The sequence below is a fragment of the Neltuma alba genome, unplaced genomic scaffold (genome assembly GCF_004799145.2).
Source record: "Neltuma alba isolate B1F8T4 unplaced genomic scaffold, ASM479914v2 tig00007480_pilon, whole genome shotgun sequence".
NCBI classification, from domain to species: Eukaryota; Viridiplantae; Streptophyta; class Magnoliopsida; order Fabales; family Fabaceae; genus Neltuma; species Neltuma alba.
The window spans coordinates 1-26,108 of NW_021634795.1; the positions used below are offsets into that span (position 1 = coordinate 1).

The 26,108-nt window shown below is 37.7% G+C and overlaps 4 protein-coding genes across 5 annotated transcripts; 1 reads left to right on the plus strand and 3 right to left on the minus strand.

Annotated features, from left to right (window-relative positions):
• The first annotated feature begins 3,234 nt into the window (after positions 1 to 3,234).
• On the plus strand, positions 3,235 to 6,903 carry LOC114752660 (transcription factor bHLH74-like). 2 transcript variants are annotated; one of them, XM_028941402.1, is made up of 8 exons: positions 3,235 to 3,651; positions 3,778 to 4,923; positions 5,029 to 5,262; positions 5,387 to 5,452; positions 5,542 to 5,610; positions 6,077 to 6,148; positions 6,227 to 6,373; positions 6,451 to 6,903. In XM_028941402.1, exons 2-8 carry the CDS (start codon positions 4,414 to 4,416, stop codon positions 6,541 to 6,543), a joined length of 1,191 nt encoding a protein of 396 aa, XP_028797235.1. In that variant the 5' UTR covers positions 3,235 to 3,651; positions 3,778 to 4,413; the 3' UTR covers positions 6,544 to 6,903. The 2 variants fall into 2 exon arrangements, with proteins under 2 accessions (XP_028797235.1, XP_028797236.1); XM_028941403.1 differs by having other exon boundaries at positions 3,235 to 3,417.
• Positions 6,904 to 9,109: 2,206 nt separating this feature from the next.
• On the minus strand, positions 9,110 to 12,565 carry LOC114752659 (probable xyloglucan glycosyltransferase 12). Its single transcript, XM_028941401.1, is given in 6 exon segments — positions 9,110 to 10,087; positions 10,183 to 10,296; positions 10,386 to 10,676; positions 10,826 to 10,895; positions 10,897 to 11,132; positions 11,216 to 12,565. Coding segments are annotated over 6 exon segments (2,109 nt in total). The 5' UTR covers positions 11,990 to 12,565; the 3' UTR covers positions 9,110 to 9,463.
• Positions 12,566 to 16,927: 4,362 nt separating this feature from the next.
• On the minus strand, positions 16,928 to 20,147 carry LOC114752661 (amino acid transporter AVT6B-like). Its single transcript, XM_028941404.1, has 5 exons — positions 19,619 to 20,147; positions 18,936 to 19,088; positions 18,030 to 18,233; positions 17,413 to 17,878; positions 16,928 to 17,332 (listed from the first exon to the last, which is right to left on the minus strand). Exons 1-5 carry the CDS (start codon positions 20,145 to 20,147, stop codon positions 17,191 to 17,193), a joined length of 1,494 nt encoding a protein of 497 aa, XP_028797237.1. The 3' UTR covers positions 16,928 to 17,190.
• A 2,730-nt stretch (positions 20,148 to 22,877) lies between these two features.
• LOC114752673 (uncharacterized) lies at positions 22,878 to 24,728 on the minus strand. The gene is made up of 4 exons (XM_028941414.1): positions 24,286 to 24,728; positions 24,002 to 24,197; positions 23,836 to 23,922; positions 22,878 to 23,151 (listed from the first exon to the last, which is right to left on the minus strand). Exons 1-4 carry the CDS (start codon positions 24,501 to 24,503, stop codon positions 23,002 to 23,004), a joined length of 651 nt encoding a protein of 216 aa, XP_028797247.1. The 5' UTR covers positions 24,504 to 24,728; the 3' UTR covers positions 22,878 to 23,001.
• Positions 24,729 to 26,108: the final 1,380 nt, after the last annotated feature.

Genomic DNA, 26,108 nt, shown 5'->3' on the forward strand with positions numbered 1-26,108 from the left:
TGCTTTACAAAATTAGTCGTATAAAACCTCAGCACGCAAGAGGTTGAGGTTTCCTTGTTGGCCCAAAAAAAAAAAAAAAAGAGGTTGAGGTTTCGTGTCACACTACTTGATATCTTTTTTTTTTTTTGGACATTTGCTACTTTAGCATATGTATATTAATTGGCAAGTCCCACCCAGTGACATTCCTGCTGTTTACGAATTTGGACCTCAGGAAAATGAGCGTAAAGGTCTCTCCACAAATTAGCCTGCACATGATCAATAACAACACGTGAACATCTTAAATTTAGAGAAAACAACTGGTGTGGTCAAAAAATGGCACCCGTCTAACATGTATCTAGGGAAGATCTTGATTAGTATTCTCGTTTAAAATAAGTATGTACTCTGCGTTTGATCACCATTAATGAAGCCAACCACTACTCCATATAATACAGTGGCCAGCTGGGTCGTTGTCACTTTTGTTTCTGCGCCTCTCATATTTAATTAAATCTCTAATATGTACGTAAAATATATATATTTATATGATTCTACTGCGCGCAGGCTTCCGTTTTAATTAATATGTTCAAATGATTGTTGTCATGGGTTTGATGAGGCGGCGAATATCCGAGAGAGACTAATAATAAAAGAGAGGAGGTTTTGAGCTTCTCTGGAAGAAAGAGCAGTTCTTTCGGATTTCTTTAATTAATGAGCAACTTGATGATGATCGAAGATGATCGCTTGTCTTCTCCCTTACCCTTCTGGCGCAGTCTGCGCGTGTATGCTTCCATCTTCTTTACATGATTCACTGTATCGGTTAAGGATTAAACAAACCTTATGTGGAAGTAACCTCACTGTAAAGTTGGTGAGCTGTAATTGCAGCGCATTACCATATCTCCATTCAGATTCTAATACAGCAGCCAATCAATGATAAATATAATAATCTACACATCTGATGATATAATTTTATACAGATGGTCATATATCCATGAATTATGAATAGCATTGCTTGCTTTTTTATCCTCTTTACCATTTGAAAAAACTGCACCTAAAACTTTGATTGAATCAATATCCTTTTTTATCAAACAAGTGTTTATAGTTTGCATTGTACGGGAAATTAAATCTTTAGACTTACGCTTTTGTGGGTGACTAGGGATGTTGAACTTGGAGAAGTTGAGTTGGCTGGCAACTTAAATAAAGAAAAAGGAAGGGGAGGAAAAGGGATTGTTTATGATGACCGTAAAGATGAGTGGGGTGCTACAGATAACTATGTAAAGCAAAGAGGCCCAATTGATTATATATTAAACGAGTAGAATAGGGAGAGTAATATAATGAGGCACGAACCAAATCTTAAAAAGATTGTTTTAGCCATAAGCTCATCATTGCTAATGAAAGCAGGACCACATATATCTTGGAATGTGGACCTTTTTGAGTTTTCAGCTTCCCGCATGACATTGGCTTCCCTCTTTTGATTGTCTTTAATTAATGGACTAGCTTCACGTAATTTCAGAGATGAATGGATGGATGTATTATTTATTTATCATTGTAAAAATATAATAATATATATGGATCTTGCCCCCATCTGCTTGCCTTACATGGCTCCCCGATTAAGGTGGGTCAATGGCTCCTAATTAATCTAATCTACCTGAAGCGACAAAACCTCAAGAATTTGGGATTCCTTATCACCCCTCAGATTCAAGTTATAATATTCATCCATTTACATCGACTCATCTGAACTTGATAGCTGTAGTTGTTTTTTTTTTCCCCCCGGTTCTAATTGTTGATATTATTTTATTTCCACACCTTCCATAGGCTCATTAGTTGTTCATTTTCATATCTCCTCCATGTCAGAAATTTTGCAGATATTTCGTTTTCGACAGCCAATTATAGTATTATTGAATTGCATGCGACTGCGTCTGCAGTTTACTGAATATATATGTATGGTCACAAAAGGGCAACTTAAGCTTAACTAATCCCTGAATCCATTGATTTTGTTTAATATTCAAAGAATGCAACTAGTTAAACTCCAGTAAGGTGAATATATATTCGAAAATGGCATTCGAGAAGGTCTAAGAGAGACTGAACACAACGTTCCTTTCAAGTGGAGCTAGTTGCGTTCTGATTCTAGCACAGTACAACAATGACCAGTAAGAAGTGGGAAACGTGAATATCAGTCACAAGTTAGGTAGGCGTACCATTTTTAATGTTAATCATCATATGCCCTATTTTTGTTGGTCATATGCCCTATTCTATTTCCCATATAGCTCATCTCAAATCACAACCCGTCATCCACTGCTCAGCACCCTGAAATAATTTGAAGATACTGTCATTCAATCTTTTTAACCCACTTATGTGACCCAAAATTTAGTGCTTCGGGTGATCATGACCAGAGAGAAATTAAGCCGCTAATTTTGGCTTCTTTTCCTTCTTCTCTCCTTTATTATTTTTTTTTTTTGCCTGTAAGGAGGATGCCCCAGCAAGGATGCCCAAAGGAAAGGAGATATGTAAATGAATACTGAGTAGCATTCATTCAATTTGATACTGACGTTATAAGTAACGGGATTTATTGAAAGGTTATTATCAGTTTCGTGCAGATAAGCATGTGATAATTTGGTTAAACTGGGTTGGAGGAATAAATAGCGGAGCTACAGCTGGAAACCGTACGGGAATAAGGTAAAAATGATGATTAGATTCCATTATTCCTTCCTCATGTTGCTCAGACTCAAGCTCTCTCTTCCTAGTGACTACAATATACCAAAAAGCCTGCTGTCTCCTGCCTGCTGGTACCGAGATTATTACTTAAATAATTGTCAAAGCAAACTCGCAGGAAATCATAACCTGTTGCTGCCAGGCTGCCTCCACATCCTATTCTCTCCTTCACTCTGCATCACCGCCTTACACTTGTCCCCCATGGTCCACCCTCCGAATCAATTCAAATGGTTTTTGAAGCAAAGATTTAGTGGGGTCGTCCTTGGGACCATCATATACACTCAACAGGGTGGTTTTATGAAGAGTATGCGATGGAGGTTAGGTGAATAATTGTGGGTTCTTCAAAAGAAATAGAAGAGGTTAGTTCACAATGATTAAAATGAGTGTGTAACACGCTGCGGGGAGGGGGAGGGGGAGGGGGGGGAGATCGGTTTAAACAGTTGGCAAGTGTGTCAGTGAAAATCATATTATATCAAAAGGAGTACGCCAATGAATATTGATTATTGAAGAAGCATGCCCTCCCTTCAAGAGAAGAGCTCTTGAAATCCAATGGAAACACGAAAGTAAAAAAGCAGAGGGGTGAATAAACTATTGATTAAACAAACCAAAAAATTACCAATAGTAAAGAGTAAAAGGAAAAAGATATTAGGTTCTGCAATAATTCAGCAACAGGAGCAGTTGGCAGTGGTTAGTGTGTCTTTTAAACTCATACATGACGCTTCTTAGCTTGGGCAGGTACACAACTCTAACTCTTGCTGCTCTGTCTTTCTATCTTGGCACTAGTTCCTGGAGTTGTCTGTAATATATATAAAGGTTGGATTTTTATGTTACTCCCCTATTGGTGAGATTGGTCTCTGCTGTGGAATTTAATCATACATTTGATGCTCCTGATGATACGGTCACACATACAGTGATGGGCATTAGATTACCGTGCTGAGCAGCCCTTTCATCGGTCATTGTATGATTTAGGTAGAATTTGATGCTTTTGCTCGTTCCTGGTTCTTGGATTCCCATCCGATAATTCATTGGAGTTTCCGCTGCTTTTCTCGTTTTTATCTTTAATCCTCACTAAATAAAGTTTGTTTATTCGTTCAGATTTCAATAACATACGCAATATCGATATATCTTGCTCGTTGGAGCTCATATTCAAGTCAAGCAGGTTCAGGTCGAAAAGACTAGAGCTTGATGGCATCAGTCACTTGGGTGTTCGATTAAATGTAGCAATGAAACCATTAGTTATTTTAGAGACAAAGGATAAAAGGGAATCTGCTTTAGTAGTTCTTTGATGAGATAGCTGTTGGCAAATCCCATGGTTTGTCTAGTCTGCTTTATGCTCTGAAAGGTTCACTTTCCTGTCTGAGCATTATAGCAGAGTTGATCCTAGGGTTTTTTGAGTGACAAGGGAAGTGGCCGGTGACAAGTAGATTATATTCCTTTTACTTTGGGTCGATGTTACCATAAGATGTTTCTTTTACTTTAACTTCCTCTCAGTCCTATAAAGCTGCCGAGCCTATTTGTTCCTTGTTGAGCCCTGCAAGACATCTCCGTTCAACCAAGCTTAGTCAAAATTCGCTTTCCCTTTAATCATACAATTATTTATTTCTAGTGTATTGTAGGTTTATAACCTTACATGCAGCCCCAGTCTGGTCAAACTGTGGAATCACAAGTCCTCTAATTATAATATATAGGCTAGTTTATTAGTTCTAGGAGTCTGGGTACCGAATTCAGGATATGGGGGGTCATGAAAACACCGTGGAGTTTCAACACCGAAACGAGGGCATTCTGAGTCGTCCGGTATCGGGTTTGGACACCAATGTTTCAGATTTAAGCAATCCTTTTCTTGGTTCATCTGCCTGGGATCCACTTTTTCCATTGAGTCAGACTCACAGCTTTGGGGGCTCATCATTGGTTTCACATAGTGACTTTGCTAACTCTTCTTACCCGAGTGTCTTGGAAAATCAGGGAATGAGTAACTCCTCTCACCCTGTTCACTATATGTCTGACTCAAATTTTGCTGATATGATCCCGAAGATCCCTCCCTATGGAAATGGCGATATAGCTAGTGCAGGATATGCGTCAAATTATAATCCAAATAAGGAAGCAGGCATTGGAATGGCTCCAATAAATGATGCACAATTGCTGGGTGAGCATTCCACTCCTGAAGAGGGAGGCACGTCTTCACCTAGTGGAAATAGAAGAAAACGAGGGCTTGATCATAATCCTACATTCAATCCAAGTAAGGTAGGTCGAGTTATATCACTCTCAGCTAAGAGGTAAGAAATTTCATTCTGTGTTTTATTTCGTTTCGCGAGCTAATGAATGGATTGTTACGTAACCTCCAATTAGAGTGCTGAAGGGGAAGCACTCAAGGGTTCATCAGGGAAAAGCTTAGATGGCTTGAAAGAACAAGATGATAAGAAGCCAAAATCTGATCAAAATACAAGTCCAGATTTGCGTGGTAAGCAATCAGTGAAGCAACCTAAGGACAACTCTCAGAGTGAAGACGCTCCCAAAGACAATTTCATCCATGTGAGAGCTCGGAGAGGTCAAGCTACAAACAGTCATAGCCTTGCAGAAAGGGTACCTTCTTATTACACGTTTGCCATAACCAACGCATCTCTTTTGTTTAAATGATAAATAATTGTCGAACGATTTCTTTTCCTTTTTTCTTTTTTTTTTTTTTTGTTTTTTTTTTTGCTGGCAGATAAGAAGAGAAAAGATAAGTGAGAGAATGAAGTTACTCCAAGAACTTGTTCCTGGATGCAACAAGGTAATTGCAGATTATTGTTCTTGTCCTGATTTCTCATGTAACCACGCTGATTTTCATTCTGATTTTCTGCCTTCATTGACTTGGTTTAGATAACTGGCAAAGCAGTAATGCTTGATGAGATTATTAACTATGTGCAATCACTTCAACAACAGGTTGAGGTAAGCTACCTGAGAAATGACCAATTTCTACGTTATTGAGAAATAAAAGCATATCTAAATATTCTATTTACAGTATTATTCACTCGAATTTGAATGATGATCTGATTTCCAAAATGTACCAGAAAATTGAATTTTTCTTCTGCCATCTTGCATAATAACGGGAAAGATCTAGGCATTTCACCAAACTCAGACTGTTGCTAGGAAGCTAAATCATGTCTAAGTATTCTATAACAATATTGTCCATTCAAACCTGAATGATGATCTGATTTCCAATATGCGCAAATTGTTGTATGCGATGAGCCGAACATTGATCATAATCCAGAAAATTGAATTTTCTTTTTCCCTCTATGCATAATATCATGACAGATTTAGACACTTCACTGAACAGTGTTGTTGCCAAGAGTTTTTATGATAAATATGAATCATGCTTCTGGTGCTTCTCAACTTAAAAAGCTATGTATTGCAGTTTTTGTCCATGAAACTTGCCACCGTGAACCCTGAACTGAATCTTGATGCAGAGCGGATCCTATCCAAAGATGTAAGTGAAGGCCATGGCGCTTGAATTTGAGTAATTTCTGTTACACGAATAATCTGGAGCTCTATTTGTCGTGCTTAGATTCTGCAGTCCCGCATCGGACATGGAGTTATTGGCGGATATGGAGGCGGTGTCATCGGCTCAAATCACCTATTTCTCGGTGGAGGTTTTCAGGGGACCCTGGGAAGCATACCCAGCACATCACAAAATATCCCTCCTTTGCCTCAGGTAAAAAAGTAAAAAAACATCTCCAAAACACCGTAATCCTCTCCTTTTTGGGAAGATGCTGATACTTGCTCATGCAGAGTGTTATGGATCCTGAACTCCAGAGCATATATGGAATGGGATACGATTCTAACTCAGCTCCTCAAAATTTGGGACCACAAACAGGGCGGTAGGAAACAATTATAAATAGTGCAGAGGATATGCGGCCTTGCTCGTTTGGACAGAGTCTTGGGAATTTTGCAGTTGAGTGCATCATTTTACAAGAATTGAATAGGGAGGGAAAGCGTAAAATAATGATTCGGTTGTATAGCATCTTAATTCCTAACCCCTGCCTCTTCGAAATTTTTAGCAGAAGATGACTTGTTAGATCGAAGGAACCAGGTCATGCTGTGACCGGTGAAATCGATCACAGAATGTGTGAACTTATCTGTAAGGGTTTTTATAAATAGCTTTGAAAGCAAGAAATTGTAAGGAATGCAAATGTGCGGGAGCATATATAATATATATAGAGGTAATGAAAAGAGATTGTTTGAGTTGATTAGCAATAATCTTTTGAAGCTTAAACGACTGTGACTGCGTTGCCGGTCCATCAAGATTGAGTTCATGAGAGGAAGCATTCAGTTTTCAGCTTCTATCAACTCATGCTAAAACTAAAGGTGATGATGACTCAAAACCCACCTCAAAATTAGGCCTTGGGTGAAATTTACAAATTTACAAGCTTGATTTTTGGACAACATAAATTGCGGGTGATGTGTACATGATCTCGTTAAACCAGAGTAGCATGCATAGAAGAATGGGAATTGAGGATTACAAAAAACTCATGGTCAATGGCTCAATGCCTTTAGTAAATTTAACCTGCGTGACCTTTTGCTCTTCCTAAGCGAAAATGGTTCTGGTCTGTGGAAATCGAATCCACAAAAAATAGGGCAACTTTGAATGCCCCAAACAGGTCGAGACCAAAAAACCTCAAAAATAGCTAACTTGCTTCTGGCATATACGAGCGTGCACGGTTCAATACAAGTACGTGCGCGAATCTCTCCACAATTCATTTATGGAGCGAACAAACTGATTTCGGTTAAGACTTGAGAGCGACGCTTTCTCTTCCACAAACGAATATAGCGCTTTGATGAATGCTGATAGCCATGAAATGACAAACTCAATAGCACCATCAGCATCAAGCGATTGTGAACCCTGTGAAACTGCCAGTTTCGCTTTTTTGAATCATAAGCAAACTTCCAACGGAGGACAATTAATTAATTACTTTTGCTACCCTAAATTTCAATGCCTATATGTCCATGAAATATTGAGGAAAATCTGAAGAATTGGAAGATGAAGACGTGAGGTGGGACGAACAAATAGGCCGACAACCTGGCGCTGTCATTTACCCCCACCACATCTTTCCTAATCATGGTGCCTCGTGAAGGAATCAGTCAACTTGCGTGAATGATCCCACGTTAGTCTCATTAAATAGCTTCACGAGTATTCCCACATACAGGGAACGGAATCTCTGCTGACCAGTAAAGTGTTCTTTCACACTTGTGATTACTTCTCGTCTGGTCTTTTAACTCTTGCCACATCCAGATTTAATACCACCCTTTTCTGTCTCGTGCTAGCAAAACACATCGGCATAAACGAAAACAAGCAAAAAGAAAAAAAGATTTATGAATGAAATAAGATTATGATGAAGGTTGGTTTTAAGATTTCACAGGACAGTATATTAAGCTACCGCAGAAAAATATTGTGGTTTTGGCGTGACCAAATTCTTCAAGTAGATGGGAGTCTCCACATAGCGCGAACACGGATTCATTCACCTCCTAGTGATGCGAAATACGAAAGGAAGCCCTCCCTGCAATGGGATTTTATGAATATGGACAGTCGCTTTCTCTGTCTTTTGGGTGCAAATAATTTCGCATCTTTTGCGTGATGTTTCCCTAACAGTGCAGGCAGTATTTTTGGCCCCAAAGCGCACGGCCTTTTTTGCTGGAAATCAGTTCCAAGTGATCTAGGAAACATTCAGGGCCTATTGGGTTCCAAAACGTGGTTTCAGAAGCACTTTTCCGCAAACGAAATAATCTCCTCCACATATTTACTTCGTAATCCGTAAAACACTTTTGAAACCATAGTTTGTTTCTATCCAACACACTCACAATTTGACCCACAATTTCAGCCTTGTTTATGACCAGACCTCAGTCCAGATAGAATAAATGGCTCCCACCAACAGATCAATAAGATATCTATTTGTAGTTAGCACTTTCCTGCTCAAGGCTGCAAAGCGGTGAATACTGCAAATAGAAAACCTCCATCACAAATACTACCTTTGTTTCTTCATATCAGATTTTGTTTGACTTTTATTTTGGTTCTAAATATAAAACCTCAATATACTTTGTCTTTAATATTTATACATTTTTTTAAGATTGTCCTTTTAACAATGGTAATTCTAACCAATACACTTGATTAGTAATGATATTTTAAGAAAAACAACACCTATTTATGACAAATAACTAACTTAACTTATTTCATTAATCTCCTCAAATTAATCAACTAGCTTTTATAATTAGGACCAAAGGTAGTATTAAAATCAAGGGAGCAGAGGACCGGACCACTGAGTCACAAGCATAATGGAATATACATGTCATGTTAGCTACCTCTCTTCTTGTTTTGGCGAGAATGTCTCAAGGGTTGAATTTGTATTCTGGCATGAAAAAATTAAACAGGACAAGAATGATAATACCGCTCCTGCTTTTCTGTGTAACTAGATTCCTCCGCTGATATTTGAAGCACAAATTTTCTTACAAAAGAATTGGTCCAACAACAAAAGAATCGACAGTTTACAAGTGGGAAAAAAAATAATAACAATAATAGTATTCTTACACAACGAAGAGGCGTAACCATCTTCTGATTTACCCGGGGAAGTCAAGTTTTTTGTGTTCCAAAACACTGATATCTGTCGTATGGTGGATGGACATGGATAAGAAGCCTGAACAAAAGAGGATGAGTGTCCGCATAACTGCGATAATTGATTGACGGCACAAGGCACGGGCGGCCTCCCAGGTTTGCTTGTATGCATCAGCCGTGTATATTTACAGAGAGATATCAGTCAACCTGTTCCCCAATCAAGTCTAGACCGACTAACAGGAAGGAAATTCCTTGGAATAGCAAGAAGTAGAAGTGGATTCCCTGAGCAGAGAGGAGACTCCTTGCCGATGCTGTTAAAAGAAGAAAAGCCAAAGAAAGCTCCTTCAAGTATATTCTGTTATGCTTCTTCTTAGATGCTTTTTCCTCCTCTCGTAGGATTACTTCCTTCATTTCCTCAAGATCAGGCACTGATGCCCCTCGTTGATGCCTCGGGGTTTTCTCAACCAATGCAACAAGATCACCCTCGGAGGAACGACCAGACTTCTTAGTCACAATCCACTCATATGCGCTACCGAGTTGCAGTAGGCCAGAGATCATAGCATTAAATTTAGTAACAGACATGGTATTCTCAAAAAGAAGGTAGGGTACAATGAAGGGAAAGGATTTTGGGGCTGGAAGGATGTTGAGAAATGACATGACCGCAGGGATATAACATACAACCCATTCAGGAAGCACAGCCTCTGGAACAAACATTGTCATAGGCAGAATTATACAGAACAGGGTGAATGAATAGAAGGGCAATATCAGTTTTCTGAGTAGAAAGAAGAGAAAGATCAAATTGAATTTCTTCCACATGCTTATCTGCAGAAGCAAAATTGCATCAGAATCGTTAGTACCAACATTGCATAAAGCTGTCGCGACTAATGTATTGTAACATTGCCTTCAGAAATACATACATTAGACTGTATGATGTCAGGCAAACAAAGGCGGAATAGTTGCATTGGACCAGAATGCCACCTATGTTGTTGTTTCCTGTAAGCTTCATAAGACTCTGGCACTTCACATTGGCACTGGGAGCATAAGCAACTAGTATTATATTAGTATGAGAATCAATAAGCAATGGAATCTAATGATAGGTTTGAATTTATGAGGGGAAGACCTCAACGTCATTGAGATAAATAAATTTCCAGCCATGAAGATGAGCCCGAACGGCAATGTCCATGTCCTCAACCGTGGTCCTCTCTAACCACCCACCAGCTTCCTCTAAAGCCTTGATTCTCCACACTCCAGCAGTTCCATTGAACCCGAAGAAATTGATGAAAACACCATTTACTTGCTGTTCCACCTCAAAATGGAATGCCAAGTTAATGTTCTGCAACCGTGTTAGCAGGTTCTCATCCTTGTTCACGAAGGACCATCTCGCTTGAACTAGTCCTAATTCCTCATTGTCCTGTAGCATCACCAATTGGATTGATTCACTATAACATACGCAATTACAATGGTTGCCAGAAACATGAGTACTTATTCGACAATGACAAAGACTGAACCCTATTTTGGACTAAATGATGAGGTACAGAATAAGACGTTGAATTAAATTACCTTGAAATGAGGAACTGTTCTCTTCAGGAAATCCGGGGCAGGTTGAAAATCAGCATCAAAAATAGCAACAATCATAGTCTTTTACATAGCTACAATTCATGGCAGACTTGAGATTACCAGCCTTGTATCCGTCTCTTATCACCCGATGCCGGTATAAAATGTTGGCACCCTCGTGCTGCCATTTTTTGACCTCTTCCTTGATCAGAGATTGTGTGTTCGGGTCGTCGGAATCATCAAGAACTTGTATTAGCAACTTGGGTTTTGGCCAATCCAAATGACAAGCAGCAGCAATTGATTGTTGATAAACCTGAGCATAGTTAGAATGTTAGACCAACATAATTCGGTGGTCAATTCAACACAAATATAGAACGATGGGAATTAGATCTTTACCTCTCTCTCGTTACACATGGGAATCTGCACAAGCACCATAGGGAAGAAACCTTTCTCACCGGACTCAAGATCCACCGCACCTTCTTTCGGAACAGGTTTGATCTTCTTCAACCGAATCCAGAAACATCCGAGACATAGAATTAATCTATCCAGACTCTGAATAAGGAACAGCACAATACATACATTGGCCAGGAGTTGCAGAGGAGGAGCAAGATAGGCCACCCGAAACAAGACCCACCGCGAATACAGCCAATCGAAAACATCTCTAACACCAAATGAGGCTACCCACGTATAATCAAGTTGGAGATGGGGCGCACCAAAATGCCAACCTTTAAAGTAGGCAGCCACCTCGAAACACAGCAGAAGCACGGACAGCCACAGGAACAATTTTATAAACGAATAAAACCTGCTTTTCACAGTGGGGTTCTCTTTTTCCCTGCCGCCACGACTTTCGTTTTCGTTGTCGGCATCGGCGTCTGTTCTTCCGGAAGCTACTCGGCGCTTCACAGCTGAGGCTAGGCCCAACAATGCGGACGCAATGGAGGTCAGGCAACCGGCTGCTCTGTGGGCTTTGAGGAGAAGAACCCATGTGAGTTGCTTCGCATTTTTGCCTCTGCCCTTATCTCTTGGATAACCCGATGGGTCGGTGACGAGGAATTCTTCCTCTGAAGGACCTTCAAGCTCAACCATGGACCAATTGGGGTTCTCCATCTTCACCACCACAGGGGTCCCTCGGGGAGGTTCTTTCCCGGACCAATTGGAGAAGGACTTCATTTCTGGGTCCGATCTCAGGAAGAACAAAACTCGGAGAGAAACAAATAATATGGATAACTTTTTCAGTTTTCCAACAAGCTGAGCTCTCTCTCTCTCTCAATATCTACCGCGAACCGCTTGAAGGTCAAAAGACGGGAAATGAGAAGCAGAATGCTACCAGAATGATCTCATTGTCAGAGAAGAATAGGAAAAGGAAAAATGGTAATGGTAACAGCAACAGACGCGTGGAGAAGGAAGCAGAGCGAGGCGTCTTTAAACCACAGTGACATTCGGAGGCAAACTATACGCGAGATAGTTCCCAGACAGATGGGTCCGTGAGTTACCCAGACACAATGGATGAGTTTAAAACACCTCGCATCCTATTACGGCCTGCAATAAAGTTGGTCTTAAACGTATTAAGGAATGAGGGAGCAGGAAAAGAGAACAAGATATCGGAAACTCGGAGGGGAACAGCTCAGCACGTCTTTGATTTTGATTCCGGGAATTTTCATCGAGAAATTGGCTTCCGCGAATTTAACAAGAATATTGCCCAGAAAGTACGTTCAGCAGTCAAAAGCACCACCCTTGGCCTTGGCCATTGATCTCTGTTCCCATAACCAAAACGGGAAAAAATGACTAATTTTATTGATAAATTTTTCCCACTCCCAATATTGAAAGGGATCAATCATGGAGCCACGCTAGCAGTACTTCAGGAGACAAATCATAAAACTGGACAAAGCCACGATATGAGACACGTATTTTGCGACAAACGCCTTCTTTTTATCTTAATTTCCACCAACCCCTTTTAAATTTCGATAAGCATTCACAACAACCCCAGCATGGGGATATTCCAGGCAAATCGGGGAAATGCGAAAACGTTGCTCTTTTACAGCGGTAACAATTTAAAATGGAGGAGGTGTTCCGCGCGAGGGAAACTGAAAGGCGTGATGATGATGACGCTTGCTTGCAAATTGGTTTCGGAGAAGTCCCATTTGGCGGTGCGGGGGACCAAAGAAGGAAAAATTGGAAGATGGCGGCGATTGTTCACAAATTGGTAAAGAAGCCTGTGAACCATACGGAAAAGCATAGGTGGAGAAATTTCGAAGCGCTATGAAGAGCCAGCCAAGAAAATCACTCTGCTTTCTCGTACATTTTTTTGTTTTGAAAGGAAAATAACATGTAATAGTGCTAACTCATTACATGATTATTGATTATGAATGGATTAGTTGTTCATTAAAATGAAATAATATGCAATTGCATGCGCAGTTGGAGTCTTCATGAGAGGAGACGACCGGGTCGCTCGCGAGCCAAGGCACTTGCAGATGGGGCCGCTAAATCCAATCTCCTGATCAGCGTATTTCGTTACTACTCCACTCGCTCTAACGAGCGCGTGGCAAAACACACCTTATGGTTGTTTCTTCTGCCCATCATTTGTTTTTCATTTCTCAACTAGAAGCCGATAACCATTCATAATAATCCTACTCTAACGCTATGTTTGGTATGGGGTTTTCGGAGGGGAGGGGAGGGAAGTTGCTCCCCTCCCCTTGTTTGGCTGGTATAATTTTTTAAAAGGGGAGGGGAGCTCCTCCCCTCCCCTCGTTTGGTTAAGATGTTTTTTAAAGAGGGGAGGGGTTTTTCTCCCTTCCCCTTCCCTTCTAGCCTCCCCTCCAAAAGTGGGGTTTTTTGGAGGGGAGATGAGAGATGATATTTTAATTCCTTATATGCCCTTTTGATTTGTTAACTTCTAATTAGTCATAAACATTTCTACATAAGAGAGTTCTTTTGAGCATCTAATAAGAGGTTATTAAGATAATTATCTCCAAAATTAGTAAGCATTTGTAAACTTTTTTTTCTCTTCTTCTAATTCTAAGAGTCCGTTGGTATTTTCTTTCACCTTCAAGGTCTTTTCTCTGATTGAAATCTATCACTTGTGAGTTTGTCTTGATATTCTATAAGTGTGTGACTGTATCTTGTAAATCAAAATTAGTGAATTGTATTATATATATATATAGTTATATCTTAACAAAATAAAAAGTGAGAAAATTCATTTAAATTTTATGAGGCTAAAATAGTCAATTTTTTATTAGAACAAAATAAGGTATTATTAAAATTACTCCCTCCCCTCCCCTCCAATCAATCCAAACAGGAGATCATTAAAATCCCTCCCCTCCCTTCCCCCTCCCTTCCCTCCCCTTTGTAGCTACCCTCCCCTCCCCTTCCCTTCCCTCCGTCGAGCCAAACATAGTGTAATGTGTTGCGTATTCTCTTCTTTCTTTTCCCTCAAAGTTAGGAAGACGTCTGCACCATGTGGCGGGTCGTATTTGTTGGGGGCAAACAAAAAAAAAAAAGTGGCGTCGTATCCCGTTTATGTTTATTTCTCCCTAAATTTTTGTTTACCAAAATTTCTCTTCAAATTTTAAAGCATGCAATTTTCATAGCTTACCAAAATTTTATTTACTTAAAAAATATAATCGATCATTTTGTATTTTATTAGTAAAATAACTGAATAATTGATGATCAGCGGTTAGCTAATTAGCGGTATAAATTTGGAAGCTTAAAATGGTTGTTGTAAGAATTTAAAAACCAAGTAGGATATTAAAATAGTTTAAAGGGAATTTTTTGAAATTTAGTCTAAATATGTTATTAATATTAGAGCTAATTGATTAATTTAAGTAAATTAAAAGAGTTTGTTAAGTTAATGATTTATAATAAATAGGTGCTATCTTTTCTACAATACTTTTGTTAATTATTCATCCTGTCCTAAATATAAGATCCTTATAAGGGTCTTACATTTAGGACCGGAGGAGTATGTGCATTAACTAAAACTATCATTTGATAAAACATTTAATATGTGCAACTACTATAAAACTGCTTTAAAAAAATGAATAAATGCTACCTCCGATCTTTGATATAATAACTCATTTAACTTTTATTTTGGTCTTATATATAAAACGCCAATATATTTTGTTTCTCATATTTATCTTTTTTCTTAAAATTGTCGTTGTAATCATGATAGTTCATAATTAATAATGATATTTTAAGAAAAATAATACGTATTTATTATAAATAACTAATGTAACTAATTTTTTCAATTTATTCAAAATAGTCAACTAGCTCTTATATTAAGAACTAAAAGTAGTATAAAAAATAAGATGGATTAAAATTTTATATTTATAATTAAATCAGTTTTTATATTAAGATTAATGGGTATCAATCATGGATGAATAAACCTTTCGAAATGATTTTTATTAAAAGCAGCGACTTCACTTTTAATCATGACGTGATTGATCCAGCCCCATGCACCTGGAAATACAAATAATAATACATGAATTTTAATCACCTTTAATCATTTCCCATGCTGTGTTCCACATCCAGTCCACACCACTCACTCGAGGAGTCGTGGGAATAATGCATTTTCTGCAAGTATTTGTCAATCAATGCGCCTGCCAGGCTTTCGATTGCTGTTTTTTTTTTTTTTTAATTGTTGGGGGGGGGGTTGTTTCGTGTTGTTTTTGTTGTTTATAAAAAATATCGCATGCCTTGGACGTAAACTTACAATATTTACTTAATTACTTGTACTTTTTACAAGCTTAAAATTGGGTAATTGTTCCAGCCAAAGACAAAAGTGGTTGTTTATTATTTTTATTAAATATATTCGTGTATTGAAAAAATATGAAATTTAGAAAAGGGTCAGTTCATGCAGGAAAAAAAATGTGTGCATGTTAAGAAATAATACATCCAATCTTTTCTTATAAGTGTTTGAGTGAAAATTAAATCCTAATTTTAAAAGTGATTTAATATGAGATAAGTTTTTCTTTGACTTGCATAAAAATATTTTTTAAAAGAGCTGAAAAGTGCTTTCTTCGCAAACCAAACATCTTAACTAATTTGAATAAATTAAAAAAATTAGTTAAATTAGTTATTTATAATACATAATTAATAAGGATGTTTTAGGAAAGATACTCCTCCGGTCCTTAATATAGGACCCAATTATTGAATTGGTTTTGGTCCTAAATATAAGACCCGTTTCTTATATTTATCAATTTTCTCTAAATTACCCCTATGGATACTTCCTCAACTATAATCAAGTAGAATAGGAAGAGGGGGTATTACGAAAGATGATTACGGTATTTTAGGAAAAATGTGTCACATTTCTTATAATTAACTAACTTATCTAACTTCCTTAATCTAATCAAATTAGTTAAATGGGTCTTATATTAAGAATCGGAGGAGTAACATTTATTATAAATAACTAACTTAATTTAAGTTAGTTATTTATAATATATTAATTATGTGTTTTATCTAAAACTATCATGTGATGAAATATTTAACATGTGCAACTATAAAAATAATATTTTTAAAATAAATAAATAAATATGAGAGATAAAATGAATTAAAATTATATATTTAAAATCAAATTATTATTAGTATGGATGGATGTGATGACGATGCGAAGCAAGTGGTGAAGTGCATGCCTGCATGGCCATGAGGACATGTCACGTGAGGAATGCGTAAAATTATTTACTATTAAAAGCGACCGTAATTTTCTTGTCATTCTTAGATCAGGATGGTTGAAATCCTGTGATAAGTGTGTTTGTCCTGTCACAACAGTATAGTAAAAAAAAGGTTCCCTTTCGGGCCGTAAGTCCGTAACCCCCACCTCTCCTCCGAAACCCAAAAAAAAAAACAGAAGGAAAAAAAATCAAGTATTTTTGTCGGCGTCAGATGAAAATGAAATTACCATCGTAAGCATGCCTTGGGTTTGTTTGAACACCAGAATCTTACCTTTCATTTGTAACTAAAAAAATGTCAAAATAGCGTGAAGGTTGCCAACATCCACACAGGTGTCAAAGAAGTTTCAAAATTTCTCTGTATTTATATCCAAGTGACAAATTATACATCACAACATAACTTTGCATGTCTCCAATAGCACTGCCAAGGTGTGATGATTCATATTGTGTAAATTATACTCAAAATGTATAAGAACTAACATATTATGTAAATTATACTCAACAGGTATAGGAGCTAACTACATAAGCTGTTATCTACAAGACAGAGGGTAAGGCCCTGTCAAAATAACCAGTGAAGGCACTGAAGCTCTGTTTTCCCCGTTCTACCAGGCAGCCTAGGCTTCTTGTTGAGCTAAAATCTTGGGGGTCCAGTGAGAGACTACTTGAAAAAATAACAGAGATATTATGAAACTGCTGACTGGTGATGCAATGTCAGGCGCCAACAGCTGCTTCTTCACCACTAAAGAAGCTGTACAAGTCACTGGATATGGCTACAGTACTAGAAGAGACTGCCAAAAAAATCATCAACCATGATAATAACTTGTCCTTCTTTGTTGCCACTCCATGCGTGTCCCTGCCAAATCAAGAGTCATTTAAGAAACCACAGAAAATTAATACATATCCACGGCATGCTATAAGATTTAACTTGACTACCTGAGAGCAATAGCAGAGGGAAATATGAATCCACTACCAACGGCCGCAGTGGCACCAGTGAACTGAAAGGCATCCCAGATGCTGGGTACAAAATTGGCTCCAACGAAAATGAAAGACATGAGAAATACAGTCACTAAATAGAATCTCTTGCTGTCAAAGGCAAACGGAATGGCATGTGGAAACAAAAGACCATCTAGGTTGAGGCGGAGGGAATAAAATACAATGGGGAACACCAGCATCAGATGAATGCCATAGCTCACTCTAACCACATCATTAAGAAATGAGCCAAAAGGAACTCCAAGATCGCCATCAAAGTTAGCAAGTACGTCGTCCTGTGTTTTATCCCCAAACAACAGATATCCAAAGAGGCTGGTCGCCATATACACGGTGGAGCATAATGAGAGGGATGTCCGAACTATCAACTTCATATGGCTAGGGTCTTTTAGTTCATTCTCTATAGGGTGAACTGCATTAACAAGAAGGCATGATCATTACGGCAAAAACTGCAAAGTTTAAGGCCAGACTGTAGTATGATGAGAAATGACAACCATTGAAGAACAATTATGCATTGTTCGCAATGAATGAAGGGTTATCACAGTACAAGACTTGGTGCTCACCATTATGATGGCAGATGTAAGCAGTGACTAGAATAGGGATCGTTGTGAAAAGCTTCCAAAAGGATTCCTGGCCAGTGAATTTTGGCATCAAGCGTGGTGTACTAATGCTTCCATTGATCAGCTTAACAATTACCACGCCTGCTGTTATCGCCACAAAAACAAGAGCTAACGCCACTGACAATGCTGAGGTGAATCTCAATGAATCTGATACAATCACAGAGAAAGACAAGGCAAACAAATTTCAATTCAAACAGCGTAAACAGTTGTTCAACAAAATATAATAATGTTCAAGAAACAGAGTATAAGAATATAAACAAACATAAGCTTGTAGAAGCAGTGAGTTATAAAGGGTGCAAAAAATATTTGGCAAAATTGGTACAAGACGAGAAATAGCTAAAGCAAGAAAACCACTTTAACATAATTGGGAGATGGTTTATGACCTTGATCTATCAGCGAGCAAAAATCTGATAAGCCCACATAAAATTTTGGTGAGTATCACTTGTTTACCACAGAAAGCACAAATACAAATAACGGAGTCCCTTAACACACATCACTTGAGTCCTTTCAATTCAAGCCAGAGATGACGAAAATGGTATACTATGTCACTTGATGGGTCAATCAATCACTGGGATGTGGTAGAATTCAGTTTAATTGAGGTGTGATGCACCGATATTTTCAATTAAGGGTGAAAAAAATTTATCAATACTCAATTGTCAAAGCAATGAAGATCAGGACATATCCAAGGATCGTTACAAGTGTACGTGTCAGGGTCCAAGTTCCAAATATACTGAGGAAGGTTCGAGGAACAAGCCAAAGAGGTATATAAGAAAACAAGACATGCTGAAAGACCATATATCCATGAACAATAAGTTTGACAAAAGAATGAAAGAACGAGGGGAAACGCACCCACGCGCTTGAATGATATAAGAGGGAGGAAGACCAAAAGGGTTGTGAGCATCAGTAAGATGGAACGCGTGGACCACCAACGTTGGCCAAACCATTCTTCAATCACCCCCGAATAGTGGACCCCTTCCGACCAAGTTCCCGATAAAACATCTCCTGTAACCACACATTCAATTTTCTTAGTTTCAATCAGACGGGATCCGATAAAGCTAACGCATCTCAGGCTATTCTAAACCTGTAAACAGAAAAAAGTAGACTATACACTCTTTTTCCTTTGTATGCCAGATACCAAAGACCAGGAATGAACATGGTAGTCCTTTTCACCTCGTTATGGGGCAAACGATGAGCGTAGTAATCCTAATTCCTAATACAGTTTTACCACACTCAAAATAAAAAGTTTTCCGGCAACAAAAAAAAAAAAAATTCCTCCTCCAATTTGTCAGGACACAGACTATTGCTGGGGCGTTAAAGACTTAAAGTGATGACCTATTGCCCTGGGAACCTCTCACAGTTCCCGAGAAAAACTCCATCTTTGGCGTCGATTATTCCAAAGTCCCAAAATTATGTTTAAAGAGTCTGGACATGAATCCAACATCGATTTCAAAATGGAATTTCCCTTTTCAAAAGAAAGGAATATTTAATTTTGTTGTAAATAAAAATAAATTTAGAAGAGAGAATATTAGTACCGATAATAATCATGTATACAATGAGCATTCCCGTGTTGTTAACGACAATGCAGAGTTGCAGAAGGATGCGGCCGAAGTCCCCGAAAGCGTCGTGAACAACGCTGGAATAGGAAGAGGTCTTGGAGACACGGGTGAACCTCAGGAGTATGTCAATGGAGGATTCAGTTAACATAGCACCGAGAAGAATCATGATAAGGCCCGGAATCAACCCCAACTGTTTGACGGCAGCGGGAAGAGCCATGATGCCGGCGCCGACGACGGTGGTAGAGAGGTTAAAAACAGCACCAGAGAAGGAAGCGCCATCAAAGCCAGTTTCGGATTGGAAGGGTTCGCAATAGTCGGGTTTATGAGTGGGAAGGAGAGAGAGAGTTTTAGGACTGCGGCGATATTTGCGTTCGGAGATGAGTGGCATTTTCTTGGTTAGAGAGAGAAACGCAAAGTTGGCAGGATTTGGAAATTGAAAGCTGAGGGATGACAGTCTGATGGCGGAGCCGAGCGGGAATCGGCCTCTTTCACGCTCTTTAAACATTCTGTTGCGGGCGCCAGGGACCTCCTCCAATGTTCACTTTTTTTTTTTTGGGCATGAAAACTGAAATCGAATCATCACTACAAGTAGTACTAATGCGAGTACATATCAAGTCAAACTACCCCCTTCATCAATTGGCTCCTCATGGATGTAAGGTGGGGGTTAATCAAAAGTATAAAAATTACATATTAATTTTTATTAAAATATAATAATTTTTTAATTTTATTTTTATTTAATATATGTATCTTTTAAAAAAATAATTATTTACAATATAATAAATGAAGAACGAAGTAACTTATAAATAAAAAAGAAAAAAAAACTTTTTTTCTCTACTTTATATTTATAAATAGGACCAGAGATGAGATAACCTATGGTCAATAATTCTAGCGTGCTGTGCTGCCTACTCCTGTGATTTACCTGTACATACCAGTTCCTACAAACGAGTAATCTAATTTCTGCAATGATGTCTCTAAAAGGGTGAATTGAGTCCCAGCCCCCAGTAATTAGGTTTACCGTCCCCATACAATCAGTCAAAATATTAACATTTTCCATTCCCCTATGCCGGCATATATGAAGACCATTCAGAATGGCCAAAAGTTCGGCAATGGTTGGGGGGCACGTTCAAAAGTTTGCTACTGGACCCAATGGTCCATCTGTCTTCATAGTCATAAATGTAACCTTCAATATTCAAATTTCGCGTTCAAGAGTATATACGAATAAATTTCCCGATAAGAAATGAAACAGGTTTAGATTGATTACTTACTATTACAAATTTTTTATTAGAACTTCATGATAAACTTCCCTTAAACAGCAATTTGATGTGAGGAAAATGAATGAAAAGATATGAGAAGAAAAATTTTAATGAGTTTATTTTAAAAAATTTGAGAAGTTGGGTTAAAATTTTTAACTAATTTTTTTACTCTTTTATATTGCATTTTTTAATTAAAATTTTATAATCTCACTTCTCTAATTTTTTTTTTTAAATGAGTTCCTTAAAATTTTTCTTCCCTTCCACTTCCCTCCATTTCTCTCTCACTAAACACACCTAAATAAATTGTTAATCAGTTTTTTTATTGCCGTCTAAAATTGATAATCAGTTTATCCATCACAATGAACAATGATGTATTTTTTCCATGACAAAAGAAATGATGTACTTTTTTCTTTTTAAAATTTTGTGGAATTTTTTTAAAATAAAATTTTTAATTTAATCTTTAATTAAATTAAAAAATAGGGTTAAGACTTAAGATTTAGATTTAGTTAAAAAATTTTGGGTTAAATATTGTTTGGAAGTTTAAAGGGAGAATCCCACAAAAAAAGTTAAAATTAATAAATTTTAAATTAGATTTAGTAACAATACTATAACAGGTTTTGATAGTACTAGACTTGCAAATAACAACATACTATTATTTTTGTAGAAATTACTCACTTGAAATTTAGTAATTTGATTTTTTTTCTAGATTTCTCCCAAGTTTAAAATCATATCAATTTTTCCTTATACCGTTAAAAAGTAATATTAATCATTAAATAGTAATATTGGTTGTTAACATTTTTAATAGTAAGAAAGAAAATTACTAAGATTTTAAACTCATGAAAATAATATTGAGCCAAAAAAAAAACTTTTGTTTTTTTAACTGAAAACCCAAAAAACTTTTAAATGCCCAACAATTCTAGCTAAGAATTTTCAGGACAAATATGCACATTAATCCATAAAAAATATATGATACAAATAAAACCCGCATTTTTATTAAATCCTTAAAAGGACACATTTTGGTTTAATCTCATGAAATCCATAAAAGAGTCTTTTTTTTTTTAATTAAAAATGGAGCAAAAAGGTACCCATTGTGTAGGTCTGGATTGTCTGAACCGGCTCATGTTACACGGGGCTTAAAAGAAAAGGGGGGGAAAAAAAAAAAAAGAAGGGTACCTCGCATGCAATCCTACTTTGTTTAAGAGATTCTTGCTAAGAAAACATATTTAAGAATCTAAATAAGAAGATCTTGTTAACACGAGAAAGGTGATCTTTTTAAACTCTGATAATTAAATAACTTGTTTATCTTATTCATTGCATACCTTTTCATGATAAAATGTGGGGATGATTATATAAAAAGAAAAGCTAAAAATTTATAAATACTAAATAAAGAATATCAATAAAAATTTTTTTGTCATTTATAAATTTAGTGTTGTTACCAAATCTATTTAAAATTTAATAATTTTCAACTCTTTTTTTCGTCACTCTCTAAAGTATGCTTCCTCCAATTCTTTAAATTAGGTGTTTTTCAAAAATAAAAAATGGTCCGAATTATAAGATGCCTATTCAAAATATCAAATGATGTTCCATTTTTACTTTTGTAATTTTAATTACATTACAAACTAAATTTTATATGTAGGATGAGGGGCAATGGCAAAAATATTTAGGATAAGAGGTAGTTTTCTTATAATTTGAGAAAGCATTATGAACTCTCCCTTTAATTAACAAGGGCATAATTGAGTATGAATCTTCCAGAATAACTATTCATGTGGTTGAAGGGAAAAAGAATAAAAGCATAAACCCACCGAAAAATGATAAAAAGAAGTGTTTAGATAGAAAACAAATTATGATTTTAAAAATAATTTTACGAAAAATAAAATAAATATGTAAAAGAATTTATCTGAATTTATGAAAAAAAATATTTTTAGAAAACATTTTAGGCAAATCCAAATACCCTCCAAGATGGGCTCCTCCACTGTTCAATCTTTTTGCAAGTCAACAAAATTGCATTTCACCATGTTGCCAGACACCTAGACCAAACTCAGCCCCCCAAAAGTCACTGCGACTGTGAAGAACAGACATCGCTTGTAATTTCATTCATTAACCAAGTCAAATTTTCCTCTTTCTCTTGGAGGTTTTGCTCGGATTGGTCTTGGGATCCTGATTCAATTGTGATGCTTGCGACGTCCCCACAGCACAACTCCATAATGCCCTTTCTACGTCTGATGGGGTGAAGGGGTCTCCTTCTGTGCTCAACTCCTGCAAACCATTTTCCCACATGATGTTATTGTAGACAATCAAGCTTCCCTTAATGAAATATAGTTCTTCCGACAAAATATATTCACACTGGACAAGCATGATCGCCCCACCATCAGGAGAAAGCAAGATTTGGATATGCAGGTTCGTTTCATACAAAGCCATGCTTCCTTTTAGTGAAACATCCAATGTACTCAAACGAAAACACCAGTTACAGCAAACGTAACGAGCTAATAGTGCTCCCCTCTGTATCTCTAAACACCATAAGCTCTAATTCAGGAGGAGCATTAATCAATCCAATTCCAGGCTGTAAGTTGCACAACAGTCAGCAATTTGGTTACTTTCTTTGTGGTTGCACTGGATATGGTTAGGTAGCAGTGGCGGGTAAGAAGCAGATTTCCAAGGAAGAATTCCCACGTAACAGGGGAAAGGGCAACTTTGTGGTATTCCAAGGATTTCTTTTGGCAGTAATATTATATAAGCTATCATACAATAGGGAGATGTGAGAATGGAACCAGAACTAAACCTTATGGGTTGGCGATTTCAAAAATAATACACGGAACCAGTTCTTGCAGAAGATAATTAAAGAGACAAAGTTCATTCAATGAAAATTTAGAAAATTATATGCATCGGCGTGAAGAATCAGCAACTTCACGAGCAAAATAATATTGAAAGGCGCATGCATACCTTCGCTTTTGCCTGTAGTTTGCTAGCAAACAGTAGATATTGCTTCAGTGAATAATCTTTCGAATTGCCAAGAGCTGCCTCCAGAGCCTGTAACCATAAGAAAGTGAAAGGAAGGAAGGAAGCGCAGCGATTGTGAAAAGGTGAAAGAGAACGGAAATGGGGAGACCTCGTCGGACATGAAAGGGGTGATGTGCGGGGCGAAGGCAGCGAGAACGGCGGAGGCAGTGGCGGGACCGACACCTTTAAGGACAGTGAGTTCAGAAATAGCTTTGGAGATATCAGGAAGACTCCCAAAGGCCTTCTGAGAAGCAGATTTCACCAAGGAGTCGTCCAGGGACGAAACGAAATCCAAAAGACGAGGCCTGAAAATACAGTGCATAACTTCAATTTTGAGATAGTGAGACAAGAGGAAGAGGAAGAGGGAAAGGGGTAAACAAGAAAAAGAGGAACCTCCATTTGCCACGGGTGAGCTTCCACTGCATGAGCTTAGAGAGCTCCGGAGTAGTGATATGAGGGTTAGGGCTTCGTTGGAGGAGGAGAGAAGGGAGTTGGCTGCAGTAGAAATCATCCAGTGAAACCAAATTTGGCTTGTTAAGAGATTGGATTCTAGACTGATAATTGCTCAAAGCTTCTTTCCAAACACTGGGATCCGAGCACTCAAAATCCATCTCGCTCGGCTGGAACTGGCGGTTCCTCCAAAATTCCCCGTCTCACTTTCTTTCTTGATCTAATAAAAGTGCAATAACAAAGTAAGTTCGGAAAATTTAGATGATCGACTTGAATCTGCAATGGCCAAAACCCTAAAACCCAATTGACACTCTCGAACTACAAAGTAGCAACAACTATCCTTTTTTTGGGAGCGGAGTTTAATTTAATTTCCAATAGTTCCCGCCACTCTGCAAGGACAAGTTATTGCCATCAATCGTCAGGTATGAATTATGATAGTGCATGCAATGAATCAACAATGTCAGCGCAGGACTATCCCTATCAACATTCAAGTGCTCGAGAGGAAAGGAGCAAATTTAGAAGTTGGGCTTAATCCTAAATGTTGGGCTATGCGATGAGCAGGCAATCTCAGCATTAGTTTGATGCAGTGATTGGGCCCCAATTATGAGACTAAAACGTCGCGTTAAAGAGAAGGGGTCAGGGTCAAGTCATTTAAATTTTATTCTAACAGGCCTGGGCCGCACTCTTTCGGGTCATGTCATACACCACAAGACGCGTTCGGAGCTCGACACGTGTCAGCTGTGAGAAGTTGTGTGCGCTTCTGGTAAATTTGGACTCAAAACAACTCACACCTTTCCCGCCAAACAAATATCTCAAAATAAAAATCAATGACCTTTCATGAAACCAGTATAGCATACTTTTTCTTACATGATACTACTGCATTAAGACTTCATGATGGATTCATACTTATATAAGTGTCTCCTCATAAACAACATTAATTATTTCTAATATTTTTAGATCCACTTCCACTATCAGACATTACTATTTTCAATTTCAATCTTGATAATATAACGTGATTGATTATGCATACAATCAAGCTTTGATATATATATTTATATATAATCATATTTACAAAAGCGGAGAAAAGCAGTCTTTTAGAAAATCAACTGCATCATTATTTGTTGTTCATTTGCTTTTTGTCATATGTTTCGATTTTTCCGGGTGTTGGCATCTAGGTGGCTCCCCCTCGCCCCGCCCTTTGTTTGACCTGGCTCTTAGTATCTCGTGGCCTAACGATTCAGATTAAAATATACAGATTTTTATAGCATCTGAATAAAGTCCATTTTCGAGGTAAAAATGTGACGTGCTAGTACTACAATAATGCCCAGCTGAACAAGCATAGGATTCTAACTTTTGGCTATGAAAATGCGTAGTAGCGATGGTTTGAATTCTGCAATTTACAAGTCCGCGAACAATGTTATGAAAGAAATAAATAAAAGGAGAGATCACCGTACACATTGTTAAAAAATCAACGATTTGATGAGCAGCATAAATTAAAGAATAAAAATAATATTTAAAAACAGGGAAATTTCGAGCATTCGAATTTATGGATAACGGGTCATGGATCCAAAAGTATCGGACTGTGTGTGTGACTATGATATATTCGGACATTCCAAAGAACACTCATTATCTGCGTGAATTAGGAATGTGTGAGAGAGAGATGAGTGGGTGATTAGAAAAGAGTGAGGAGACGTTTGTAGGGAAAAGGGGCGAAGGAGAGAGTAGTGGAGGCACGTGGATATCCTTATATAAGTAAGCAGAAGAGA